The sequence below is a fragment of the Sphaeramia orbicularis genome, chromosome 14 (assembly GCF_902148855.1).
Source record: "Sphaeramia orbicularis chromosome 14, fSphaOr1.1, whole genome shotgun sequence".
Taxonomy (NCBI): Eukaryota; Metazoa; Chordata; class Actinopteri; order Kurtiformes; family Apogonidae; genus Sphaeramia; species Sphaeramia orbicularis.
In genome coordinates, this window is record NC_043970.1 from 5,297,260 (window position 1) to 5,320,976 (window position 23,717).

Consider the following 23,717-nt stretch of genomic DNA (forward strand, 5'->3'; position numbering starts at 1 on the left):
CACATAAACCATGATCTGTTCAAAACTAACCTTCACAACTCTGACACTACAGCAGTAGATGAGAATACACAAAACACACACTTTCTTTGCAGTTTTTCTAAAAATCCATTTAGATCTAAACCCAACTAATCTGTTGTAACTCATGTTTTCTTGAGTTCAGAACATTGGTCACAGTGTCAATATGTAGGATAAAGGATCAGTTCTGCACAAAGTCATCATGCGTTCAATGTACCTATGGCTGAATCTTTAGAATTTGACCTAAGCAGGTTATAATATTTAGACAATAGTCCTTTCTCTTCCTGTTTTCTCATTTGCCCAATTAATGATAATTTGGGTATATACATGAAATCTACTCATCTTAATTCAAAATAATTATTGAAAAATGAGTTTCATTTTATGTAAAGGAGGTGGAAGTAAATTAAAGTTGTGTGGAAACAGACAACAAATGCATGCCTCCTTCATGTTTCCAGATGTGAAGACAGAACTATTACATTTATTTATGTTTTAACCTTTACTTTATCAGCTGGGTCAGTTGAGATCCAGTTCTCATTTACAGTGATGACCTGGCCAAGAAGCAGCGTAGTGGGCAGATAAAACAGAACAAAAAACAAATAAGCAAACAAGTTACAGTTCACAGAACTAATCGTAATAGTGCTAAAAGAGAAGATTATTTACAGTATTTACAGTGACATATTTTTGAAAGAAGTAGTTATTAGCATAGAGAATATAATAGATACTGTACTTTCAGATGTCGTACCAGTATTAGAAGAAACAGACACAGTACATTTATAATGAATGTGTTTGAATGCCAGTTTGATTCTATTTCGTGCCAAAACATTACATGATCAAGAATTCCCATGAAAACCCTTCTATTCAGAGCAATGGTATGTCAGCCCCAGCAGTGGCACTGGAAACACAGAACAAAAACTCAGTTGGATTAACCACCTTCAGCTGAGCTGGAGTAAAATATGCTCTTTCTTGAATATTGCAAAGTCAGGGAGTTTTTTGTTTTTGTTTTTTTGTTTTCATATTATACTATGCCCATTTTTTTTAAATTATACTATACTGCAAACAATTTTTCATAAAACACCCCCAGGTCCCAATATCTGTCCTTTTCAGAGACAGTAAGATTTATTGTGATAATTTTCAGTTCTCAGGGATGTACAAAAAAAACTGATTTCACACGAGTGACTCTATCTCCTAGCTCAGAAAACAGAAAAAAAATATCATCATCGTACTTTTATCCCATTAAAATGAGCAAACATTTATTTAGAGGTTAGAAATATTACTAAAATGATTAATAAACCCCATGGTTCTCACATTTTGTGACAATTGTCAGTTTCAATAAAAACATCACTTTTTTGTTTGTTTTTTTGTTTGTTTTTTTTAGATTTCCTCATCATGTCTTTGGCAAAGTAGAACCTGAAATGTGTTTTTTATAAGGTCTGCCATCATCCTTGTGCTTTAGTGTACACGAAGAGGGGAAACCGTAAGCACAGCTGAAGAAGGACTGGGCTGAGGAGAACAGTGGACTAACAATAAAAAAACATATGATTAGAGAAGCTGCAATGTCATCATCTATCCACTAGGTGTCAGAAGTGATCTGCTGTAAGGTTTGCAAAACAAAAACACAATGGTGGAATGTATTTATGCACTTTTATTGAAGTATGTAAGGCACTTGTACTTAACTTAAATATGTTTGTGTCTGCTGTTGAAAACTTTATACACTGTTCAAACTGTACAAAAGCTGAAAAAGGGCTTCAATTTGTTTCATTTTACTGCTCTAGATGTTTGTGGTTGACATCTACCTTTAACATTGTGGTTTGATGAATCTACAAAAAAAAGGCAATGTCAGTTTCAAAGGGAATCTAACCCTTAAAGACCCAAAAGCATCAACTGATCTAAAATGTTTCATTACTGTTGAACCGCAAATCCTATCAATACATGTAAATAATTTGGGTAAAATGCAGTTTGTCAGCTTTTCAGTTGTATCAGATGCATTTTTCAGATGCATCCATAGTCTCTGTAGTGAATGAGGAAACATTTCTAAAACACTGATTCACCAGTAAAACCTATGGAGTTTGAAAAACACTTGTTTATTCTTCACTTAATGCTGAAAATGTCACTTTTTCTTCAGTTTTCCCTGTTTTTGATATTATAACAATCAACTGTAATCTGAACTTTTATGTACATCAACATGATCAATGACTTAAATATATGAAAATATTAGATATATACTGAAAAAATGCAAAGAATAGTATTATAATAAATGACAATAAATCACTTGGTAATGGATAAGTATAGAGAGAAATTAATTAGGATGTCACCACAAAAATAGTTCTGGGTCTGTACGAGTTAAAAGGGCTTTAAAAGTTTTCATTGAATGATTGACTGATTGATTGATTGATTGATTCATTCATTCATTCATTCAGTCATTCATTCATTCACAAATCAGTGATATTGTGTGTGTTTGCCATGACATCAGTTCAACAAAGTAATGATAGTAAAGTCTCTGTGTAACACAGACAGATGTAAAAACAACATAAGATACAGTTCCTTCAAATGGACATTTTGTCAATTTTTTATACAAGTTTTCATGATGTCTCAATCTTAAGAGTCTGGTTTAGACCACCACTGAATGAAAAGTGTCCTGAGATAACTTTTGTTTTGATGTGGTGCTAAATAAGTAAAATGTAGTGATTGTTTGATTAGTAGATGTCCTCCGAAAATGGGCATTTTGGACAAACTTTTATCATGGTTTATATGGTGCGTTAGACCCTGTCTAATGCATTAATGAACCCTCTGTGGGGTAGTTTCAGGTTGTTTAGAAGGTTTTTCCCAGATGATCGCTGATATCCTCCAGTTGTGCAATAGTAAGATCTTCCTCCTCCTCTGAAAATGGACATTTTAGGCAAAACTTTATTAAAGCTTATATGGTGTCTCAGACCATTCCTGAGGCTTTATTCAAATGTCTCAGAAATGTTCAAGTTTTTTTTTTTTTAAGGTTTTTCCAGTTAGTCTCCACTGTCCTCCTGAGGTGCACCTGTAAGACCATACTATGTTCTCTGAAAATGGACATTTTGGAGTACAGTTCATAAAGGTTTATGAGGTGTCTTACGCCATCCCTGAGGCTTTATTTAAGCATATCAGAGATGTTTCAGGGACTTTTAACCCTTAGGGGTCTGAGCTTATTCGTCCCTTTTAATTTGGCCTATTATACTTTAGATTTTCCTTTTATATTCAACATTTAAAAAATGCTTACCATGCCCATGTTTGGTATCTTTTTTATTCAGTACAAATTCACCTATGTGATCTGCCCATTATGTTTTCACTTTGACCTACTATATTAACATACAGGCCAAAAAACACACACAAAATATATCATCTGATTTGAAAAATTATATAATTTATTTCACAAATAACACAAACATTTTTAATGAACCTTTTCAAAGACTATAAAAGGGAACATAGGCTCTAAATATTAGGTGCATAAAGTTAAAATTGTGATAAATTCAAATTTTATGCAAGTAGTTCTCATAAAAGCATCCATCCATCCATCCATCCATCCATCCATCCATTATCTGCCGCTTATCCAGGGCCAAGTTGCGGGGGCAACAGTCTAAGCAGGGATGCCCAGACTTCCCTCTCCTCAGACACCTCCTCCAGCTCTTCTGGGGGGATTCCGAGGCGTTCCCAGGCCAGCCGAGAGACTTTGTCTGTCCAACGTGACCTAGGTCTTCCCCGAGGCCTCCTCCCGGCAAGACATGCCCGGAACACCTCCCCAGGGAGGCGTCCAGGAGGCATCCGAAACAGATGCCCAAGCCACCTCTGCTGGTTCCTCTTGATGTGGAGGAGCAGCGGCTCTACTCCGAGCTCCGCCCTGGTGACCGAGCTCCTCACCCTATCCCTAAGGTCCAGCCACCCTACGGAGGAAACTCATTTTGACCGCTTGTATCTGGGATCTTGTCCTTTCGGTCATGACCCAAAGCTCATGACCATAGGTGAGGGTAGGAACGGAGATTGACCGGTAAATTGAGAGTTTCGCCTCTCAGCTCAGCTCCTTCTTCACCACAACAGACCAATACAGCGACCGCATCACTGCAGACGCTGCACCGATCCGTCTGTTGATCTCACGCTCCATCCTTCCCTCACTTGTGAATAAGACCCCAAGAAAAAATTAGATATAAAAAAAAAATTAATTGCTTATATATATATATATATATATATATATATATATATATATATATACACACACACACATACATACATACATACATACATACATACACTTATATTAATTAATTAATTAATATAAAAGCATGCCTTTACATTAATGTTTCCCCACCCCTCCTCATTGGCTGCTACTCCTCTAGACAGGATATGGAAAAAACAATTGAATTCCCTTTGAATTCCCAGACGTCCAACCAGTGACAACGCCAATTTTTTATATTTAATTTAAAGCTACATGAACTAATGCTTTTCATATATATACTGTATATGTTAAAAGTATTCTATCATACTATAACCAATTTTTTAATATTACTATATTGTGATCTTTTTTTTTTTTTTTTTTTATAATACAGTACTATGACCAACTTTTAAAATAGTACTAGAGAATTTACAATTTTGGCAGGAAGTTGAACTTATACTGCTTCCCCAGGTCCAAATATTAGCCTTATTCAGAGACAGTAACATTTGTTTTGATGATTATCAGTTCTGAGTGATGCAAACATTTTTTTTGATATCACAATAACATTGCCAGTGACTAGGTCTGAAAACTTAAAAGATATTGTCATGTTTTACCCCATTAAAATAAACAAACATTTATTTAGAGGTTAGAAATATTACTGAAAATAATTAATAACCCCCATAGTTCTTGCATTTTGTGACAATTTTCAATTTCAATAAAAACATCATGTTTTGTTTTTTTGTTTGTTTGTTTGTTTGTTTTAGATTTCCTCATCGTGTCAAAGTAGGACATGATACATGTGATAAAAATGATGTAGAAATACAAAAAATACAGCCTTTTCACTTTCACTGAAATATTACTTGAGGATTAATCCATTATATATTTATGTCACAGAGGCTACTGTTACATTCTATACACTTAAGAATGTTTGGCTTCTTTGTAGGAGAAGCTTTATTTAGTCTTCAGAACTGCAACAAGACAATCCATATCTATTTAATGCTGCTGAGTAAATTGAAGATGGTGTAAAATACCCAAATGATGTTTTGAATGAACTCTGGCAGAAGTGAAAATACAAGCGCTGTCATGTATCTAAGGACTAATATGACATGGACTATGATAGTTCAGGTCAATCTATATCCATACAAAAGCTGAACATTTTAGTCTCAGCTCACTTCCTCTGTAATGATAATCACATATACACACACGCACACACACACACACACACACACACACACACACACACACACACACACACACACACACACACACACACACACACACACACCCTGCATATCTAATGATAATATTTATGACCTCTATAGCTCCAGAGGCAGAACAGACAATATGCAGTCAGGCTTGACGTGCTGCAGAAACAACCATTAACACATTATGAGAAAAGGTGTCAAAACCACACACTCCAACTGGAAACACACTCCAGAATGAGTGATGGCATTTATTTGACCATTGTTGTTGTTTGGAATGTAGGAATGGATAAATGAATTCTTATAATGGAATTTCATATTACTTAAGGATTAATCCACCATGTATTCATGTCACAGAGGATGCTGATACATTCTATAATACTCACACTCAGGCACCTTTTTTAAAAATTTTTATTTGACCTTATTCATATATTTTATTACCTTGTATATATCATTATATGTTGTATATATCTCTTCTTTCTGATAGAGTTGGCCTTTTGTATATTTCAGTGTTTCGCTGTAGTTTTGGATATTGTCAGTATTTTTCTATATATATGTTTCATGTAATTTTGCGTGACCCATAATCCGATTTTAAATGCAGTGTTCATTTGCAATTTAAGAATCTGCTGCTAAACTGATTTTCATTGTCCTGTGAAAGAGACAATAAGAGTAATTCTTCTTCTCTTTTCAAGCTTTTGATTGCTTTGTTTGTGTTTAATTATTTGCTGATAATAACAAGAGTCATCTCAATAATCATATTCATAAAGTTTTGGTGTTTCAGTTTATTTTGAGTTTATTTTGTGCATAAGTAGTATTGGTATTAGTAGTATTTGCAAGATTAGGGGTGTAAGAAAATATCAGTTCTGCACCATTTTGCAATATTTCATTTCACGATACTGTATCGATATTAAAAAGTACTGCATTGATATTTTTAGTTTTTATTCAAATGCAGACATGGCAGAGGTTCCTTTCTGTTTAGTTTTTTTTTTTTTTAATATTTTTTGGGAACCAAGCTTTTTTATTTATATATTCACATGGGTGTTTTTCTGTGTTGTTTGTATACTAAAGAAGTTGTATTGTGATATTGCAGGTCAGGCATGTAGTTTTTTGAAATTGATAACACTGTTTTGTTAAATCACAGTTATTTCAAACATCCTAAAAGCACTTCTTACTGTCTGAAAGGGGGAGATGTTAGTTCCTTCCTTGGGACTGCACAAAAATAATGTTATCATGTTGGATGATTCAGGGACTGTACACTATGCATTCTTTTCCCAGCTAATAGAATATGAACATTTGAGCTGGATTTCAAATAGTAGTATCTGTAAAACATCATTTTATATATTTATATTTTTGCGTGTGTGTGTTTTTTTGTTTGTTTGTTTGGTTTGGTTTTTTTTGTACTGGCTAAGCCGGATGTTTAAACTTTATTAATCCAAATCCTGGTCTTTAATAATTCTTTAATAATTTCTTATATCTCACTGAAAAGTTACTCTTTAGGTGATCATGTCTTATTTTAAGTGTGATGAGATATTTTGAATAGTAAGAAGAAAAATACACTTTGTCAGATTTTGATTTTTTTTACAGTGTTCTCATTACTGCTGTTGATGTGATGACAATAAACTGATGTAATCTGAACTGATCTCTCTGACATTATATGAAACTAGTGTGCTGACTCGTGGGGATCCATGGGTTCTAGATGTGGTAGTTTTTATGCTGTTGTGCATGCTGTACCGCATTTGTCCAGCAGTCACCGCCAAACTGTTGTGGGTATAGCAATATGATTGTAAGGCTATTATATTCCAAAATTGCTAATATCTACCAAAATATTGATCTTATCAACTTGTCATTTTTGCTAGTCAGTTCCTTGACCAAAAATACATAAGTATGCCAAACTGCAGCAGTCAGTTCTGTACGGATTTAGTGCGAGTCTTCAGACACACATACTCGCACACAGAGGCCATCTGGCTTTTATAACATAGATGTCTCATTATACTTTAGTTTTGCATGACAAAATCCTTCCAGATTTGTAACACTGCAACACCATGTTTACTTTTGGCTTGTGCTACACTAAAATTTTTTAAGAGTGAATAATATATATATTTTTTTGTATTCTGGTGACTTTTTATGCATCACTTTTGTATGTGTTCTGCACGGTGTAGGTATCATTCAAACTCTAGTCTCTGATTTATTTTAACACAAAACACTCAGCACTTGTATGAGTTCATAATTCACATTTATGTTGGAAGTTTTCTTTAATATTTTAAGGGTTAACTGTTAGATAATTCAGTCTCTGCATTTTAGACAGGGAACAGTCTTGTAGCTCTGCAGGGTGAATTTCTGAGGCCTATGGGGAAGGTCAGTGACATGTTTGATGAGTTTGGTTCTTTTTATCTTTGACAGTGGTGAAGCAAAGATGAAAAGATACAAAAAGTCCATGGTTTGGCTTTGTGATAGACTATAGAGCTATAGTAAATGGCCTTGTCTGTTGCAACAAGTGTTGCGAGAAAATTGTCACTTGAGTCAAAAATTCGGATTAAATTTTAGGTTTTAAGAGACAATGTCTATTTAAAAGATGTTACAAATCATCACAGAGGTCCACTGTTGTGGGAGCAACAGTTCTGACAAAATAGTTGTTTATTGAGGGAACTGAGCCACTTTCAAACAAATCAGAACCTGATCTCCCGTCGAAGACCTCAAGGCCACAGTGTAGCTGCACCAAAAGACCGGAATCTCATTTTAGTCAAATTCAGCATTTATAATAAGCTGACATACTACTAAAAATAATAATAAATTCACAAAGGAATACTGGTGATTTGTAAAACAAACCAGGTTTCATGCACACACGCACACACACACACACGCACGTATACAAATTTAATTTTGTCAGATGACACTGTAAATCCAGTCTACTTGATATTTGAACAACTTTTGGAAACAACAAATTGTGAGCCAGAAACAGGGCTACGACAGACAACATGAAGTCCACTTTTTATTTTTTTTTTTTCTAACTGCAGATTGAAAGTATACAACTGAACATCATGATTTGATTTTTATTATGAGACTCATAAATAAAATACAAAAAATCTCCACTACAAAAAACAATCTACTGTTAGTGTAATGTAGAAAAAAGAAATATTTCTTAATATTTTCCACCATCAAAGGCACAACATTGACTTTAGTGACAACATGGAGAAGAGAACCTGCAGCATTAAATCTTTTATTTTTCCTTTTTATTTTTTTCACACTCCATCAGAGAACACTGAAATGTTACAAAGAGATGTGTCTGACTCTACATGGAAAGAAACGATACAAAAAAAAAAGAGAGAGAACAACCTCTATATCAACAGACGGTGGCTATAGATTGGTGGCACAGCTCAACAGGAAACGTACTGCCACGGAAAAAAAATAGCACGTTGTCGCTGGAAAAGACAAAGGACCTTTGCAAAGCTCTAATGCAAATTTCAAAAAATTATACAACAATAAGAGAGAAAAAAAAAAAAGAAAAAAACTAAAAATAATAATTGGGCACCTTCTAAGATTAGGCTAAGATTAGGTGCTGAGGTAGACAAAAACTATAACAATTCAAATCATAATAAAAACACTATTTTCTTAATACAGAGCAACTTGACTGGCACTTGTGCTGTCACAACAATGGAGGAGAGAAGTAGCACAGACAAGCCAGGGAAAGACAGAGAAAAGCTTTGTTACATAAAAAGCTTTGTTATGCTTGGTCCGACAGGGCAATTGGTCCTCAGTGCTAATATAAAAAAATACAATGTCTTGGTGCTTTGTTACTCAAACAGTTTTTAGTCTAGACCTCGATGGCACATGCATTGCAACACTGCATGAAATGGCTACTTTGTTCTAGAAACACCACACCAAAACACAGAGTGCCAGTTCCAGGGATGCCATGATTCCTCTTGGACGAATTTAACACCCCACCCTCCGTCCCATCCCATCCCACCCGATCCCATCCTTCCCCCTTCTAAATGCATTTTGTAGAGAAAAAAAGTACTTTCAAAAAAGACGAACATAATCAGAAGCCAAAAGGGACAAGCCCTGAAGCTACCCAAATGGAGGTTTTCATTATTTTTAGGTCTCAAAGAGCTCTATACAGTCAGCAAACCTGTTGCTGACAAATACTCAAGATCTGACCAGAAAACCAGAAACGATTTGCTGGTAGAGAAAAAAAAAAGTGGATTCCCCCCCCCCCCCCCCCCCCCCCCCCTCCCAGTTCCAGTTTACTGAAGAAATGCTCAGGTGCCTGTTACCTCCTAATTACTCCATCCTGTCATTATTATTCCAAAAATAAAATGTATTTCATACTTGAACTAAATGCTATCTTGGGGTTTTTCTGGTGATCAAATAGAAGATTCAGATTTTTTCCTCAGTGAATAAATATACATTTTCCTTTTATAATGAAACAAGATTACTCCATTTTCTTTAAATAAACCAGGGCTCCAGATAGAAATGTTTTCTAAAAAACCAAGAACAACTCCTTCTATAATTTCCCCCAAATCTCACTGATCCAATGTTAGCTGCCATTACGTTGCTAGGAGACGTTAGCTGTCGTTAACTCATTAGCTAATGCTAGCGGCTTAACCTTACTGGTTAATGTTACATTGTTTGACTGTTTGGAAAAAATACATGCATTTCATAAAACAAAACTGAATCTTGTATTGCAACAACCCCCAAGGTGGCATTTATATATTTTCTTATATTTTAGAAACACATTTTATTTTGAGATGCCAGGGACAGGAAGTAGCCTTTTTACACCTGATGGGTGTCCGCAGTAGTGCAGCCTAAGAGAATTTACCATTTCAATAACATAATGGTTTTTATTGCGGTCCTTGATAAAGAAGCCCTGCTCTATTCAAAAAAAAAAAAAAAAAAAAAAAAAAATCAGATTATATTTGAGCGTCATGGCATCCCTAGGGTACTGGAGACACCACTTTTATTTTCTTCTGAAAATACAGAAAGTAGATATAGATGGATATTTTTGTTGAACAATTTCCATTTTTAGGCACAAAGATAGTACAGAAACATCGGAGAAACACTGAGGGAAGAACTATATCGATGCCAATGTATATATATATTTTTTTCCAACATAGAGAAAAAAGTGGCATAGAATATCATTTTATTTTGTATCTGATCTGATTAGTGCATTTTTCCAGTAACACACACACGCGCACGCACAAAGTTACACACTCTTTGACGCACTCTTTCACCTGCACGGAAAAGTAGAAAACATTCAGAGGACGATGATAGGAATAGCGTGACTGATCAGGTCTTGCATTGTGGGTGACTCAGTCATGACTCCGTAGATTATATTATTATTATTTATTATTATTATTATTATTATAGTGGGTGGATATTATATGAGGGTGAAAAAATGCCCCCTCAGCTCACAGTGTTTGAGAATAAAATGGCAAGACACCACAGGAAATGCCATCCCTTCTTCTTTTTTTTTTCAAGTACAAAAACAAAAACAAAATATGCCGACAGTCAAGTTTGATTGAAAAATTGTGAATGACAAGTACTAATCAGTTGGTGTGGCAGCATCCTCCTGCCTGCCGTCCCGTATTTTATCTTGATCTTTTTTTTCTTCCTTTTTTTTTTTCTTTTTGTTTGTCACATACACGCACGCACACTCGTAAAATTTGTGGCGGATAGATTTAGTCCTTCACCTACAATGCAATTGACATCCAGAAAGCAACACTTATTATTACAATATGTTCACACACAGTTTTTTTTTTTTTCGTCCAACAATATCAAAGAGGAGCAAGGCAAAAATGATTCACACTCAGAGAGAAAGAAAGGTTAAAAATAAAAAATAAAAGGAGACATACAAATATTTGTGCCCTGCTGTAACCCTCCACAAATGGAAAAAGGACTGACACTGAATACAAAAATATCACAATTTTTATATATCAAATTGCCTCTGTTGGCTCTTGTTCAGGAATACACTCATTTCTTGAGAGCTTGTCGGCTGACAGAATCTCTGTTTTTAACCCTCTTGGTTTTTCTTCCTTTGATTACCACTTGCGGTTCCAATTGTCCAACGCACTCTGCATCACTGCTAAACATGACCTGTCCTGCACGGGCAGTTCCGCATTTTCAAATGAACCTCCTTCTTTTTTTCACATTATAAAACTACAATTCTATTCACATATTTTCAAGTTTAGATTCTTGCTTTTAAACCCTCTTAAAAAAAAAAAAGCAATAGTACTTCCTCATATTTTTCTTCTAACTCATCACTTAAGGCTTCAAAATTGCTTTTTTTCCTTTCTCTACTCTTCTGGTTGGAGGTGCAGGGGGAGAATATAAGAAAAGAATAAACGTCAATTTCAAGAACTCTTCTCATCCTATCCGCCTCTATTACCATTATCTCCCCTTTTATATACATTTTGCTTAAAAACAACAATCATAAATCAACTTTTGAAAAAAAAAAAAGAAAGCATGAGATGAAGTAGCAATGATGAAATAATGCAAACACAAAAATAATGTGCTTTTGCAAAACAAAACAAAAGAACTTAGAGGTAGCTTTTATAACAAATGACCAAACCTTCCAGCTCTTTAACAAGCGGGGTTAATAATACCAAGTTTGGTAACAAGTAATGCACAAAGAAATACACAACATTAGAAAAACAAATCTCTTCACTGTGGCACTTAATTTCTGCGTACACATTGCCTTTTCTTGTTGTGCAATGCATCTTTCCAAACATACACTCATGAACATCAACAACAACAACAAAAAAAGTGAAACAAAAGGGAAAAATTAAAATACACAAGCAACATGAGGTCACAAAACGAGGTAATTCAAGTACGATGTGTTGAGATCAAACTCAAGGTCAATAATAAAAAAAAAAACAACAACAAGGAGACGAAAGAGACGAAGCGCAGGAACACAACCAAAGAGGAAGAGTTGATTTATTCTGTCAAACTGGTCGCCCCTCGTGAGCTGCTAGGCTCGCTCAATCAGCTCAAACCCCCTTCCCCCCATCCCCCCCTGCCTCCAACGGCCGTTTGGATATGTGATCACTATGGTAACGCTGTGACATGCAGTGATGCTCACGAAGCCTACGGTTTATCCAGAATTCCTATGGGTGTGATGTGATACACGGCCTGTTCTGTAAGCCTTAACAGGTCAAATGCTGCCTTTCTCTGATGATATATATGTTTTTATTTCTTTTTAAATCAGCGGCAGGCAGTCCTTATGGAAACTTGTCAAGATGCATATATTCAAACTTAAAAAGGCAGCCTTGCCACATTTGCCTCAGCAGTATGATCATAAGAAACATAAACTGCAAAAATCTCATATGACCATTTGTTACGCAAATTCTTGTGTCAATTATAATATTATTTGGGTAGCATTAAGGTGTGTGTGCAAATGAAAATGTTTTTTTTTTCAGTGTACTTGCTTATTAACTCAAATAGCATCACAAAGGTTTTGAGCATGTTAGCTAATGTACACCAGTAATTTCAAAATTCTTTCACACCCTATAAAATGAAACAGAAAAAAAAAGTGTACATATAGAAATGTAGAAATAGAAAAAATAATGGTGCCAGAGCCAGGTGTTCTATGATTGAATATGTTTAGTTCAGGCATAAAGACACAGGTTCATGCACGGTGTAAGAACTTTAAAGTTCTACATAGGACACTGTCAGCTCAAATACTAATTGTTTCAGTGTTTCTTCATCATTATATAACTGTGTTTTTGCCATGTGTTGTCGTCATGATAATTACTAATATGGACGAACGTTTTTGGCCCAGTCCTCCATATGCACATATGGGAAGTATTTGCTGATGTTACAAACTCAGTATCACATCGAATTTGATGTGATTTGAGACCAGAATACAGCCAGTGAATAAGCTGGAGTCATTCTGTTGGGGATTTTAAATTTGTGACCTTGTAAGAAAGGCAGCATTTGATCATCTCTAAAGTTAAATACGGCCTGAGTATGAACCTGACTTACAGTCTTTCACATTCATTTTTTTAATGCCATATAACAGTCTACAACCTGTGTCACTACCTGTGACAGAGCATGAAGGTGTGCAGCTAAGGCATGCCAAACACTTCAACATCCACCCTCCTCTCCCACTCCCACTCCCACCCAGCAGTCAAAGTTGCAGAGCTACCACAGAAAACAGCCTCGACCACATTGTTTCCATTACTGTGCTGAATGGACAGAACTGTTGCAATTAAAGCGTGTGTCAGTTTGTGTAGCTCATCATTAGTGTCAGATAATGATCTAGCTAATGTACATGATAATAGCGGTCCGGTTATCTATTGCTGAAAACGTGAATAGGCTGGGTTTAATGTGGCATACTGTAATAGTGAATTATGATTTAATGAAAATATATACCTTGTAGATATCAAACAGAGACTGTTGTCGTAATTTGTATAACCTGTGCAATCAAGCCATGATAACCTACGATGCAGAGCTAAAAAATATATATAAAATGAAATAACAGAAGTTCTGTAAGCCTTTGGTTCTCTGGGGAGAACCGCAGGGTGGCCATTGGTGACTTGACCTCCAGCCCTTAATATGACGGAGAGGCAGAACCGGGGAAGACGACTATGAAAACCAGGGAGACATCCGACAAACACAGCAGCGCTTGCATCTCTTCCACCATCACAACCAAACAGGTGCTTGGTTTGCAGTTTTATAGAGCTCCCGTCCATCCATTTCTGTTTCGTCTACTGCATACGTCTATCAGCTGCTGATTCTCAGGGGCTATCACACCATGACCACCGGGATCTAAATAGGTATGAACAGGTGGGCAGAAGCGATGGAAGGTGACAAAACAGATACAAATCCTGTCTGGGATGATGAGGACAAAGTAGTCTTAATCCAAACTTGAACAAGTGACCAGGTGGCTTGCAATCTCAGTATTGAAAAACATTGGCTATCGTCCCCTTTGTAGGATCTTCCATATTGTCATGGTTCATAACTACTGGACGCAGTATAGAAACACAGCAGTTAGAGGCTGTATGAAGAGGAAGGTTGGGTTCCAAATGCCAAAACTTCCAAACTTTAGAACTAAATTGAAGCTTTATTTCCATGTTATTTAACTGTAACTGATCAGACACCTAAATAAGAAGTGTTCTTGGATAGAACAGGAACTCTGCCATGATGCAGTGAGGGATTCAGTTCCGGATGGTTCTGATAGCCCTAGAGAATCTGCGTCCTCACCACCGGTGGCAGCAGCAGCATCTGAAAAAATCACTTCCTTGCAGCTTTGCTCGCTTTCTAGTGCTGCATGAAATGACATGAAATAACACAGTTGCCGATGTAGTGAATGACCCGATGAATCCGAACAATGGTGGAGTATCTCTCCACTGTCCAAGTCTTCCTCTGCTTAATCCCACCCCCCACCCCTCCACCGTTACCACTGCTTTTGCACGAAAAGAAAAAGGGAAAACAAACCATCTTGCTTTCAAGTCTCTTGTTGTTGACATTCCTCAGTTGTTCAACTTCTCTCGCCTGCTCACCTCATCAATACTCCACCACATCTCCTCCTATCTCCTCTTATGACATCTCTTCACCTCTCTATTCTGTCCCTAACCTGACACGACCCCCTCCCCCACCCCTTCTTTTCACTCTTCTGCTCTCAGACGTAGCAGAGGTACAGGTAGGTCTTCTCTATACGCCAGTCTGGTGGGATGTCTTCGGGCTTGTGGCCTTTCATGTGCTTCTGCATGGCTGACAGGCTGGGGCAGTACTCCAGGCAGATGGTGCATTGGTAGGGCGAGGCGCCGTTGTGGGTGCGCAGGTGCTTGATCATGGCAGAGTAGTCCCTGGATCGCTGGTGGCACAGCTTGCACTCGAATGGCTTCTCACCTAAGGAAATGGGTTTAGAGAACACAACAGTATTAGATAGAACTGGAAAGATTTTGATAAAGAAACTGATAAGAATCCTACTTTAAAAATTAACTAAAAATTACAACAGAAGTATAGATAATAAAAAAAAACAAGAGAAATAAAAAGACTGGTTTATGGATTGCTGTTTGGTAGTCTCCAGCCAGTGTACTGGGTATCACCATCTTGGAGACATAAATGAAACTGGGGAAAAGGAAGGAGGTTAGCCAAATTATTGAAAACACTGACCATACTGCTAAGTAACATGTTAACCAAGTCACTTCAGCTAACGGTAACACATACAGTTGTGGACTGCTTTGGTTAGCTGACAGACTCTATAAAGCCATATGATTTAATGCTAAAACTGTAGCTAAGTTGTGTTAACAGGCTGTACCGGTAAGTATTGGTACCACTAAACTTAAGGAAATATTTCTGTAATGCTGTGCAGTAATGAATCTCTAAAAGTGCCAAAGTTAGCTAGCTGGCTAAACTAATGCAGCAGACATGGGTATCACCCACGTTTATATGATTAAAACAACAGGGCTATATAATAATAATAATAATAATGATAATAATAATAATAATAATAATAATAATAATAATAATAATAATAATAATAATAATGGATTACATTTCTACAGCGCTTTTCAAGGCACAAAAAGCACTTTACATTATTGATCCATTATTCATTTGCTCTCACATTGTCACTCAGGCTGATGGAAGTGTGGCTGCCAGTTCACACCAAACAGCCCCTCCGACCACCATGGAACATTCATATGCATTCATACACCAGTGTGAGTGACACTGGAGGCAAGGTGGGTGAAGTGGCTTGCCCAAGGACACAATGGCACATGACTAGGAGAGAGCGGGATTCAAACCGCCAACGCTTCGGCTATTACACGACCTGCTCTACCTCCTGAGCCATGGCCGCCCAAATAAAACTTAACCCACCTTGCAGCCATCATGAACTGATAAAATAGTTATTGCAAAGATGTGACACACCAAAATTGAGGGTTAGGGTTCAACATGAAGCATCAGACAAACACATAAAATGTATTTTTATTTACACACAAATGGAATGCCACCTTCTGAATAACCCATGGCAAAAACCATGACCAAAATCTATGGGCCTAGTTTTGTGTGTTTGTATTTCAAGGCAAAACATACCTGACTTTGTAACAAGAAAAGACAACTTTTTGTAATATAATATGAAATTAAATAGTTGTTTACAAATTGTTGTTGTTTCAAAGTTGTTTACATTCACTGTCATGAAATGACACATTAACTACAACCAAAAGCCAAAACCTCACCTGCTGTGAATGATTGAATTACATTAAAATGACAAAAAATGTTTTGTACTTGTGTTGTATAAGTTTGTTTTGTTTATTTTTAATTAGAAAATCAACATTTAAAACCAAAAACAACAAGGAAAAACATAAAAAAAGAAAAAAAGAACAAAACAGGAATGTAACACCTATATTTCATATGCAAGGCTGAGGTGAAACTACAGTGATGGTGGAGAGACAACAGCCACATGCATGGTAATGTGAAATGCTGTTTACTGACAGTTCCATCTGCATGTGCAAGGCTTTAGGAGAGATAGAAGAATATCCCATCTGCGTTAATTACAAGACCACAGATTCACCCCAGTTGGCCCTCATGAAATTCTGCCGTGGTTATGATAATTGAACTGTGGCCACAGTAAGTGACAAGTCAAAACCCAGGAGTGAAATCCCAATTGTCTCCTGAACAGTAGTGAGCTTCAGAAAAAGGACACAAACTCTTTAAAGTCACCCCTGTTGCCTCCAATAATTGGTACAAGTTAAAAGAGACGGAACTGAAATCCGACAGGAACAGCAGTGAAGTTTGTTCACCTCAGAGACACAGTATCAACATGGTGTCCATCAAAGTCTCACATGCAGCAGCTATAATGAAATGATCATCTAATTATTCCAGTGGTTAAGGGGATACAAATGCTCTGTGCTCAGTTATTATCGGCTCTCATAACTGTCTCTAATAAGAAGACCACACTGGAATCTGACATCTCAGCCAAGGCCTTTCATCAGGTTAATATCCACCATTCATGGGTTAATGTTAGGTTAGAGATCCATTTGAGCCATGTCTGAACTGATGTTCAGGTTATGTTTAGGCCACATGTTAAATACAGAATTAAGAAGCTTGTCTTTGATGTCAAAACAACCGCAACCCCAACCTTTAGCAGGGGGGTGATGGTTCCATGAAAAGGGCAATAGAAAGGGTTTTAAAAGTCTAAAAACTACATTTCTGTGCAATTTTTTTTCCACTTACAGCAGCTTTATACTTCTAATCCACGACATTTAGGAGGCAGATATAGTATTTTATGCTCAACTATATTTGTTTGACAGCTTTAGCTCCTTTTCACTTCACAGTTTTTCATCACCTTCCCGTCCACCAAAAAACACACATCTACTAAGGTGCTGCTTGTGAGCTTTGAGGTTGAGTTTCAAATTCTCCTCCTTTTTAAGCTCAATAAATTCATCGCAAACCCACACACATTGTCATGACAGCTGAAAAGAGACCAGTTTTTCTAAGCTCATGAAAAGTTATCTTATCAGAGGTATATGGATTATAGAATTTGATGTATTGCTATTGCTAAATTTCCAACAACATAAAGCATATACTGTATGTATAAAGCATAAAGTAGCACAAAGATTCAGTTTGACTGACAAACTGGTAATTATTTGATCAATACAAAATTGATTGACCAGTAAAACCTTTGTACTTTGATAAGCAACAGTGGATGGAGACACTTGGTTTATATTCACTTAATGATGTACTTTGTTGAAAAAGTCATATTTTCCTAATTTTTTTTTTCTAATAACCTTTTAATTTACTCTGAGCTTTTATGAATATCTACTTGATCAGTAAATTAAAAATAGGAAAAGGCCTCATTTTCATAGAAAAATGCTAACTACAGGAGAAAATATTATAATAAATGGTGCTAAATCCCTTAGAAAGGACAAAAAATATTTGGAAGTTGTGACAAAAATAGTTATGGGTCTATTAGTTTTGTTTTTTGTTTTTTTTCAAGTTGAAAATGTATAGTGCTGTGTTAAGGGAAGGGCAATATCATGCACAAAATTTCTATTCTAATCTTAAAAACTACATTTTTGTTGAGAACATGTGATGCATAAAATGTTTTATTAACCACATCTAACAACCCATCTATGGTACATTACACAATATACACCCACTGCCACACTGAGCTCCTTAAGTGTCATAAATCAAAGTGTAATACTGTCTTCTTGCTGTGGGGGCTGCCACATTGGAGAGGCACATTTCCATTCAGCAACAGAAGCCATCCTAAATGTGCTAATGATTTGAGTGATGGCAGGGAATAATCCACCAGCGCTCAAGCCACCAGACGCAAATTAGACATGTAAATGCTGACCTTTAGCAATGGCATTTGAAATGAGCTGTCGGAAGTGATCTGGCCCGCCGCTCGCTGTCACCTTTCAGCTGGAGCCTTGCACATGTGTGCACTGGCAAAAAAAAAAAAAAAAAAAAAAGAGCCAGCTTTATACCTTAGCCGTACGCTGGTATCCGTCTGGGTGTTCTGTTTGAGCCCTGGTTAACCTTGACCTCTGTGGGCACAGTGTTATGGTGCCATTTAAGCAATAAATACAAACCCAGTGTTGTGGGTGAGATGCGATACAGCGCTACAGCAGGGAGAACACCTGCATCATGTTGATATTAAGACTGTAAACAGGCTTGCCTCAAATAACGAGCTAATAATGAATTGCAAATAGGACCCAGGTATTGATCCATCATTGGCATTTGGGACGTGCAGAGAGAAGGGGGCAGGGGGGTTCGGTTGTCAATGTCGATGATTTATCAAGCGGCTCCCTTTTGTGCAAGGTGGCCTTTGACTGTGAGCTTGTCACTTGCTCTTGTTATCTGCTGTTGCTCTTCGGCTTAACGCAAAACCCCCCTCCCCCACACAAAAGGAGAAAGGGTGGATGCGGGGGAAGCCAATTATTGGACAGGGCGCCTTGATAGTGTGGCTTAACAGCTGGCTTATTGAATGGGAGATGGGAGGCTGCTGCAGTCGGTGGGAATGTTTGTGTGAGTTCAGGAAGCAAAATCGGTGGTGAACAGTCCACAGCAGCGTTGGCGAGGTGCCAACCAGGGGAGCCCCCCCACCCCCTTCTTACCCCCTCACTGTCTGGTAACGCAGTCTGCACTCATTCTCCAGGGCACCCGGCGCATCACTGTGTCAACATCTTTATGGGGCTCTAAATATACTGGGATCGATACTAAGTCTTCGGAGACATTCATCTACAGTATCACAGCAACAGAGATATTCATCTAGTCTGTGCCATGCAACATGGAATTCCTTTAACAGGCTCCATGTGCAGCATCAATATGTTTCTACACCATCATCATGAGGGGTAGTGGGTTCTAATCATGTCAGTATGGGATGGATGTTAAATATACTGAAACAAACACATTTTTAAATTCTAATTGTAATAAAGAAAGGTTGAACAATCTGGGAAATGGGAGGAAAGAGACAGTGGGATGTAGTTTACAAAGCTGTGCTTTCAAAGGTGTTTTCACAGCAATAGTTATTATACAGTAGGAAGTCTGACTTAACCCATGCAGAGCTACTTTTGTGACAGTTCCCCAGTGAATTCTCTCTATCTAACCTTTCTTTATCACCATTTATTATAATACTATCCTCCATATTTTGTGTTTTTTCATTGAAAATCAGGTATTTTTCTATATTAAACGTATTGATCATGTAGATGTTCATGAAAACTAAAGTAAATCCAAAGGTTATTATATGAAAACTGAGAAAACTGAAGAAAAAGTGACTTTTTCGGCAAAGATATTAATAACTGAATAAAAAAAGAAACTCCATCCACTGTCATTCATCAAAATGCATTGGATTTGGTACAATATCATTCTCATTCTCCACATATGATTGATTATAAGGACAATGTCAATCATTATAAGAGGCTTATTAACATAATTATGCATTAATAAGACTTTATAAGTGTTCGATGTTTGTTAGATGTCAGATTACCACATAATACAACCTTACGGTTTAACGTCTTTACTGACTGTCTTGGTTGTGTGCTAGTACTTTAGCCTTTTTAAAGGCATCCACGGCATATCTCCATAAGGAGGGTCTTCTATTTGTGATATTGATGGAAGGATTTGACAGAATGTTACAAAATTTAATACTGACATTCACTTGGATGCAAGGACAAACTGAAACAATTACAGTGGTCAATTCTTGCTTTCCATTGTTATGAATGTGATGTCTTGTATTTTCTAATTTGGAACAAACATTCATTAGGATGGTTTTGATGACCTCATAACTGCTGGTAATTACAAAAATGTATGAAAAACAATAGTGAATGCATTTGATAAAACTTAGGGTTCTTGTTTCTTTTCCTGATGGCTGGTCTGTGGTGTAGTTTTTAGGATGAACATGGCGATCTTTCCATTTTATTCCATAATATTCATATTATATTGTAGATGTCACAGCACTTGATATATCCTGGTTAAACCCATGTTTTTTCCTTCTTCTATCTCTGATTGCGTTACCTGTGTGCACACGGTAGTGGGTTTCCAGCTGGTGCTTGAGGCTGAACTTCTTCCCACAGCCGTTACATTCATAGGGCTTTTCCCCGGTGTGGATGCGTTTGTGGCCCTTCAGGGTGCTCTCATCTCGGAAGCAGCTCCCACAGAACTCACACTCGAATGGATGGTCCCCTGCTGTAAGGTGAAAAAAAGCAAAGTTTACGTCATGTACGAACTGATCAGGATGCTTTGTTTATCTTTTACGACCAAAAATTAAATGCAAATTGTCCAGAGGTGGAATGTTTTACACCATCCTGTAGGTGCAACTAAAGGGAACCACATTACAAGATGTTTTATCTGATAATTAACAACATACTACATATAATGGCAGGAGCCATGTGATTAAGGTCTGTCGGACTCATCCTTTAAACATATGCACATCCTTCTCTGCAAATCACCTTCCCTGTTGTTTGTCTTTGTATGAAGCCTTAAATGACGGCAGCCTGTCATGACTCTTCACTAGCTAAAAGATATATTATTGACCACGGTGGTGGACTTTGGCCCCAGCCTCACACTGCATTAAAGGATAATATGACTGATTTGGTGAACCTGCAGTAATGAGCCTCACCCCATCATCTTAGAACTTATTATCTCTGAATATGTTAGTCATAGAATCATAAACAGGGTATTTTCCAAGTAAAGGTTAAGTATGTTTATTTTACAAAGGCTTGAATAGTGTATTATTTTACAGCGGTCGAGGCCATGGGTGCAGTGGAAGTCAGTGAAGAGATAGTTCTTTTAATCATGATCATCAGCAACTGGGAAAGAACCACACTGCTGGAAAAAGACATCCATCCTCCATCTTTCTAAAGGCAATACTTAATAAACTTGAATCACAGAATTCAGACGACCTTTTTCAAACACTCTTAAACTGACTTTACTCACAGACAGATTGCAGCTGACAATGAGATTCATAGTTGCACATGTCAGTCTTACATACAGTATGAACATTTATGCGGTCGTTATTTCTGAACTGAAGCATGTCAATTCTGAAAATCTGTCTGTCCATGGTTTTTCTTGATTAAAAATTAAACTTTCAGGCAAAACATTGTAAGATTTTATGAAAGTGTATGTGGTCACCCTGGAAAATAATATGACTGTCGTTTATGCTGAAAAGACACATTATTCACATTTTCAGTTCAGATTTGTTTTCATTAATTAGTTTGTAACAATATAACTTCATCAGAAAATTAAATGAAGTGTTCTCCATTAAGAATAAAATACTATATCGGCAGTTAAGCTGAAGGATCTGTTTGTGATATTTAGTGACATCTAGCAGTGAAGTGGCACGTTGCAACCAACTGGATATCCTCGTACACGATCTTCTACATTAGTGTGAAATGGCCTTGCTTGAACCAGTGTTTGCAACATGGTCGACTCCATGGAAATATGACCTGCTCCCGTCTAGGCATATAAGCTGCTCATTATAAGGTTTCTCATTATCATTTTATCACTAATGACACATAACTCAATTTTTGCAGTTAAATCCTTTAAAATGCTCCTAAATCTACACACCTTATCTTCATATTAATGTTTGTTGTCCAAATTTCACACTGAAAATGTCCTTCTCACTCAGAATTGACTCAGAATTGGTCTGTGGCCAACAAATCCATGCACAGCAGAGATGTTCCCGACAACATTAGTGATGGCTCCATTCAATTTAGCTGCCTCTAGAGGTCATTCCAGTGAAACTGCATGTTTACCTTCAAGTCTTTCAACTGATCCACCTAAATGGGATGCAGCCATTAATGATGATACCTCTTAAACCTATGGGTTTTCCACCTTAATGATTCAGTGAGTGTTTTTATGGTGAGAAAGGTCTGTTATGCCCTATATCACAACTAACACCCTATTTTAACCAATAAAGACCCAAACATCCACCACCGACCAAAAGCATCTACTGATCTAAAATGTTTAATACCTGTTGATCCATTAATCCAATACATGTAAATAATTGGTGTAAAATGCAGTTTGTCATATTTCTATGGTCATGACAGTGGATGGAGACACTATACAGGGTGGGGAAGCAAAATTTACAATGAACATTTAGTTGTTTTTTCTCAGCAGGCACTACGTCAGTTGTTTTGAAACCAAACATATATTGATGTCATAATCATACCTAACACTATTATCCATACCTTTTCAGAAACTTTTGCCCATATGAGTAATGAGGAAAGCAAACGTCGAAGAGTGTGTGATTTGCTGAATGCACTCGTCACACCAATGGAGATTTCAAAAATAGTTGGAGTGTCCATAAAGACTGTTTATAATGTAAAGAAGAGAATGACTATGAGCAAAACTATTACGAGAAAGTCTGGAAGATACTATTAAAGAAGAATGGGAGAAGTTGTCACCCGAATATTTGAGGAACACTTGTGCACGTTTCAGGAAGCGTGTGAAGGCAGTTATTGAGAAAGAAGGAGGACACATAGAATAAAAACATTTTCTATTATGTCAATTTTCTTGTGGCAAATAAATTCTCATGACTTTCAATAAACTAATTGGTCATACACTGTCTTTCAATCCCTGCCTCAAAATATTGTAAATTTTGCTTCCCCACCCTGTGTGTGTGTGTGTGTGTGTGTGTGTATATATATATATATATATATATATATATATATATATATATATATATATATATATATATATATACATATATACACACACTTTTTTTGTTTTGTTTTGTTTCCAACACAAGCATACCTTATTCAACTTAAACACTGCATCCATGTCTTTTTAAAGAAGGAGAGGTATAAAAACCATTTCTGTGGCCATCACTATCTTCTTGTAATAGGACTAGCTGGGTGGCAAAACCAGGGCCATTAGTACCGCAA

At 36.8% G+C, this 23,717-nt stretch overlaps 1 protein-coding gene across 1 annotated transcript in view; it reads right to left on the reverse strand.

Annotated features, from left to right (window-relative positions):
• Positions 1 to 12,498: 12,498 nt before the first annotated feature.
• The window catches only part of zbtb16a (zinc finger and BTB domain containing 16a), a 214,586-nt gene continuing 203,367 nt past the window's right edge, over positions 12,499 to 23,717 (reverse strand). The window contains exons 6-7 of the mRNA XM_030154173.1: positions 20,848 to 21,018; positions 12,499 to 15,237 (exon numbers count right to left, since the gene is read on the reverse strand). Coding sequence (XP_030010033.1) covers positions 15,008 to 15,237; positions 20,848 to 21,018 — 401 coding nt within the window. The 3' untranslated portion in view covers positions 12,499 to 15,007. The remainder of the gene's footprint in view (positions 15,238 to 20,847; positions 21,019 to 23,717) is intronic.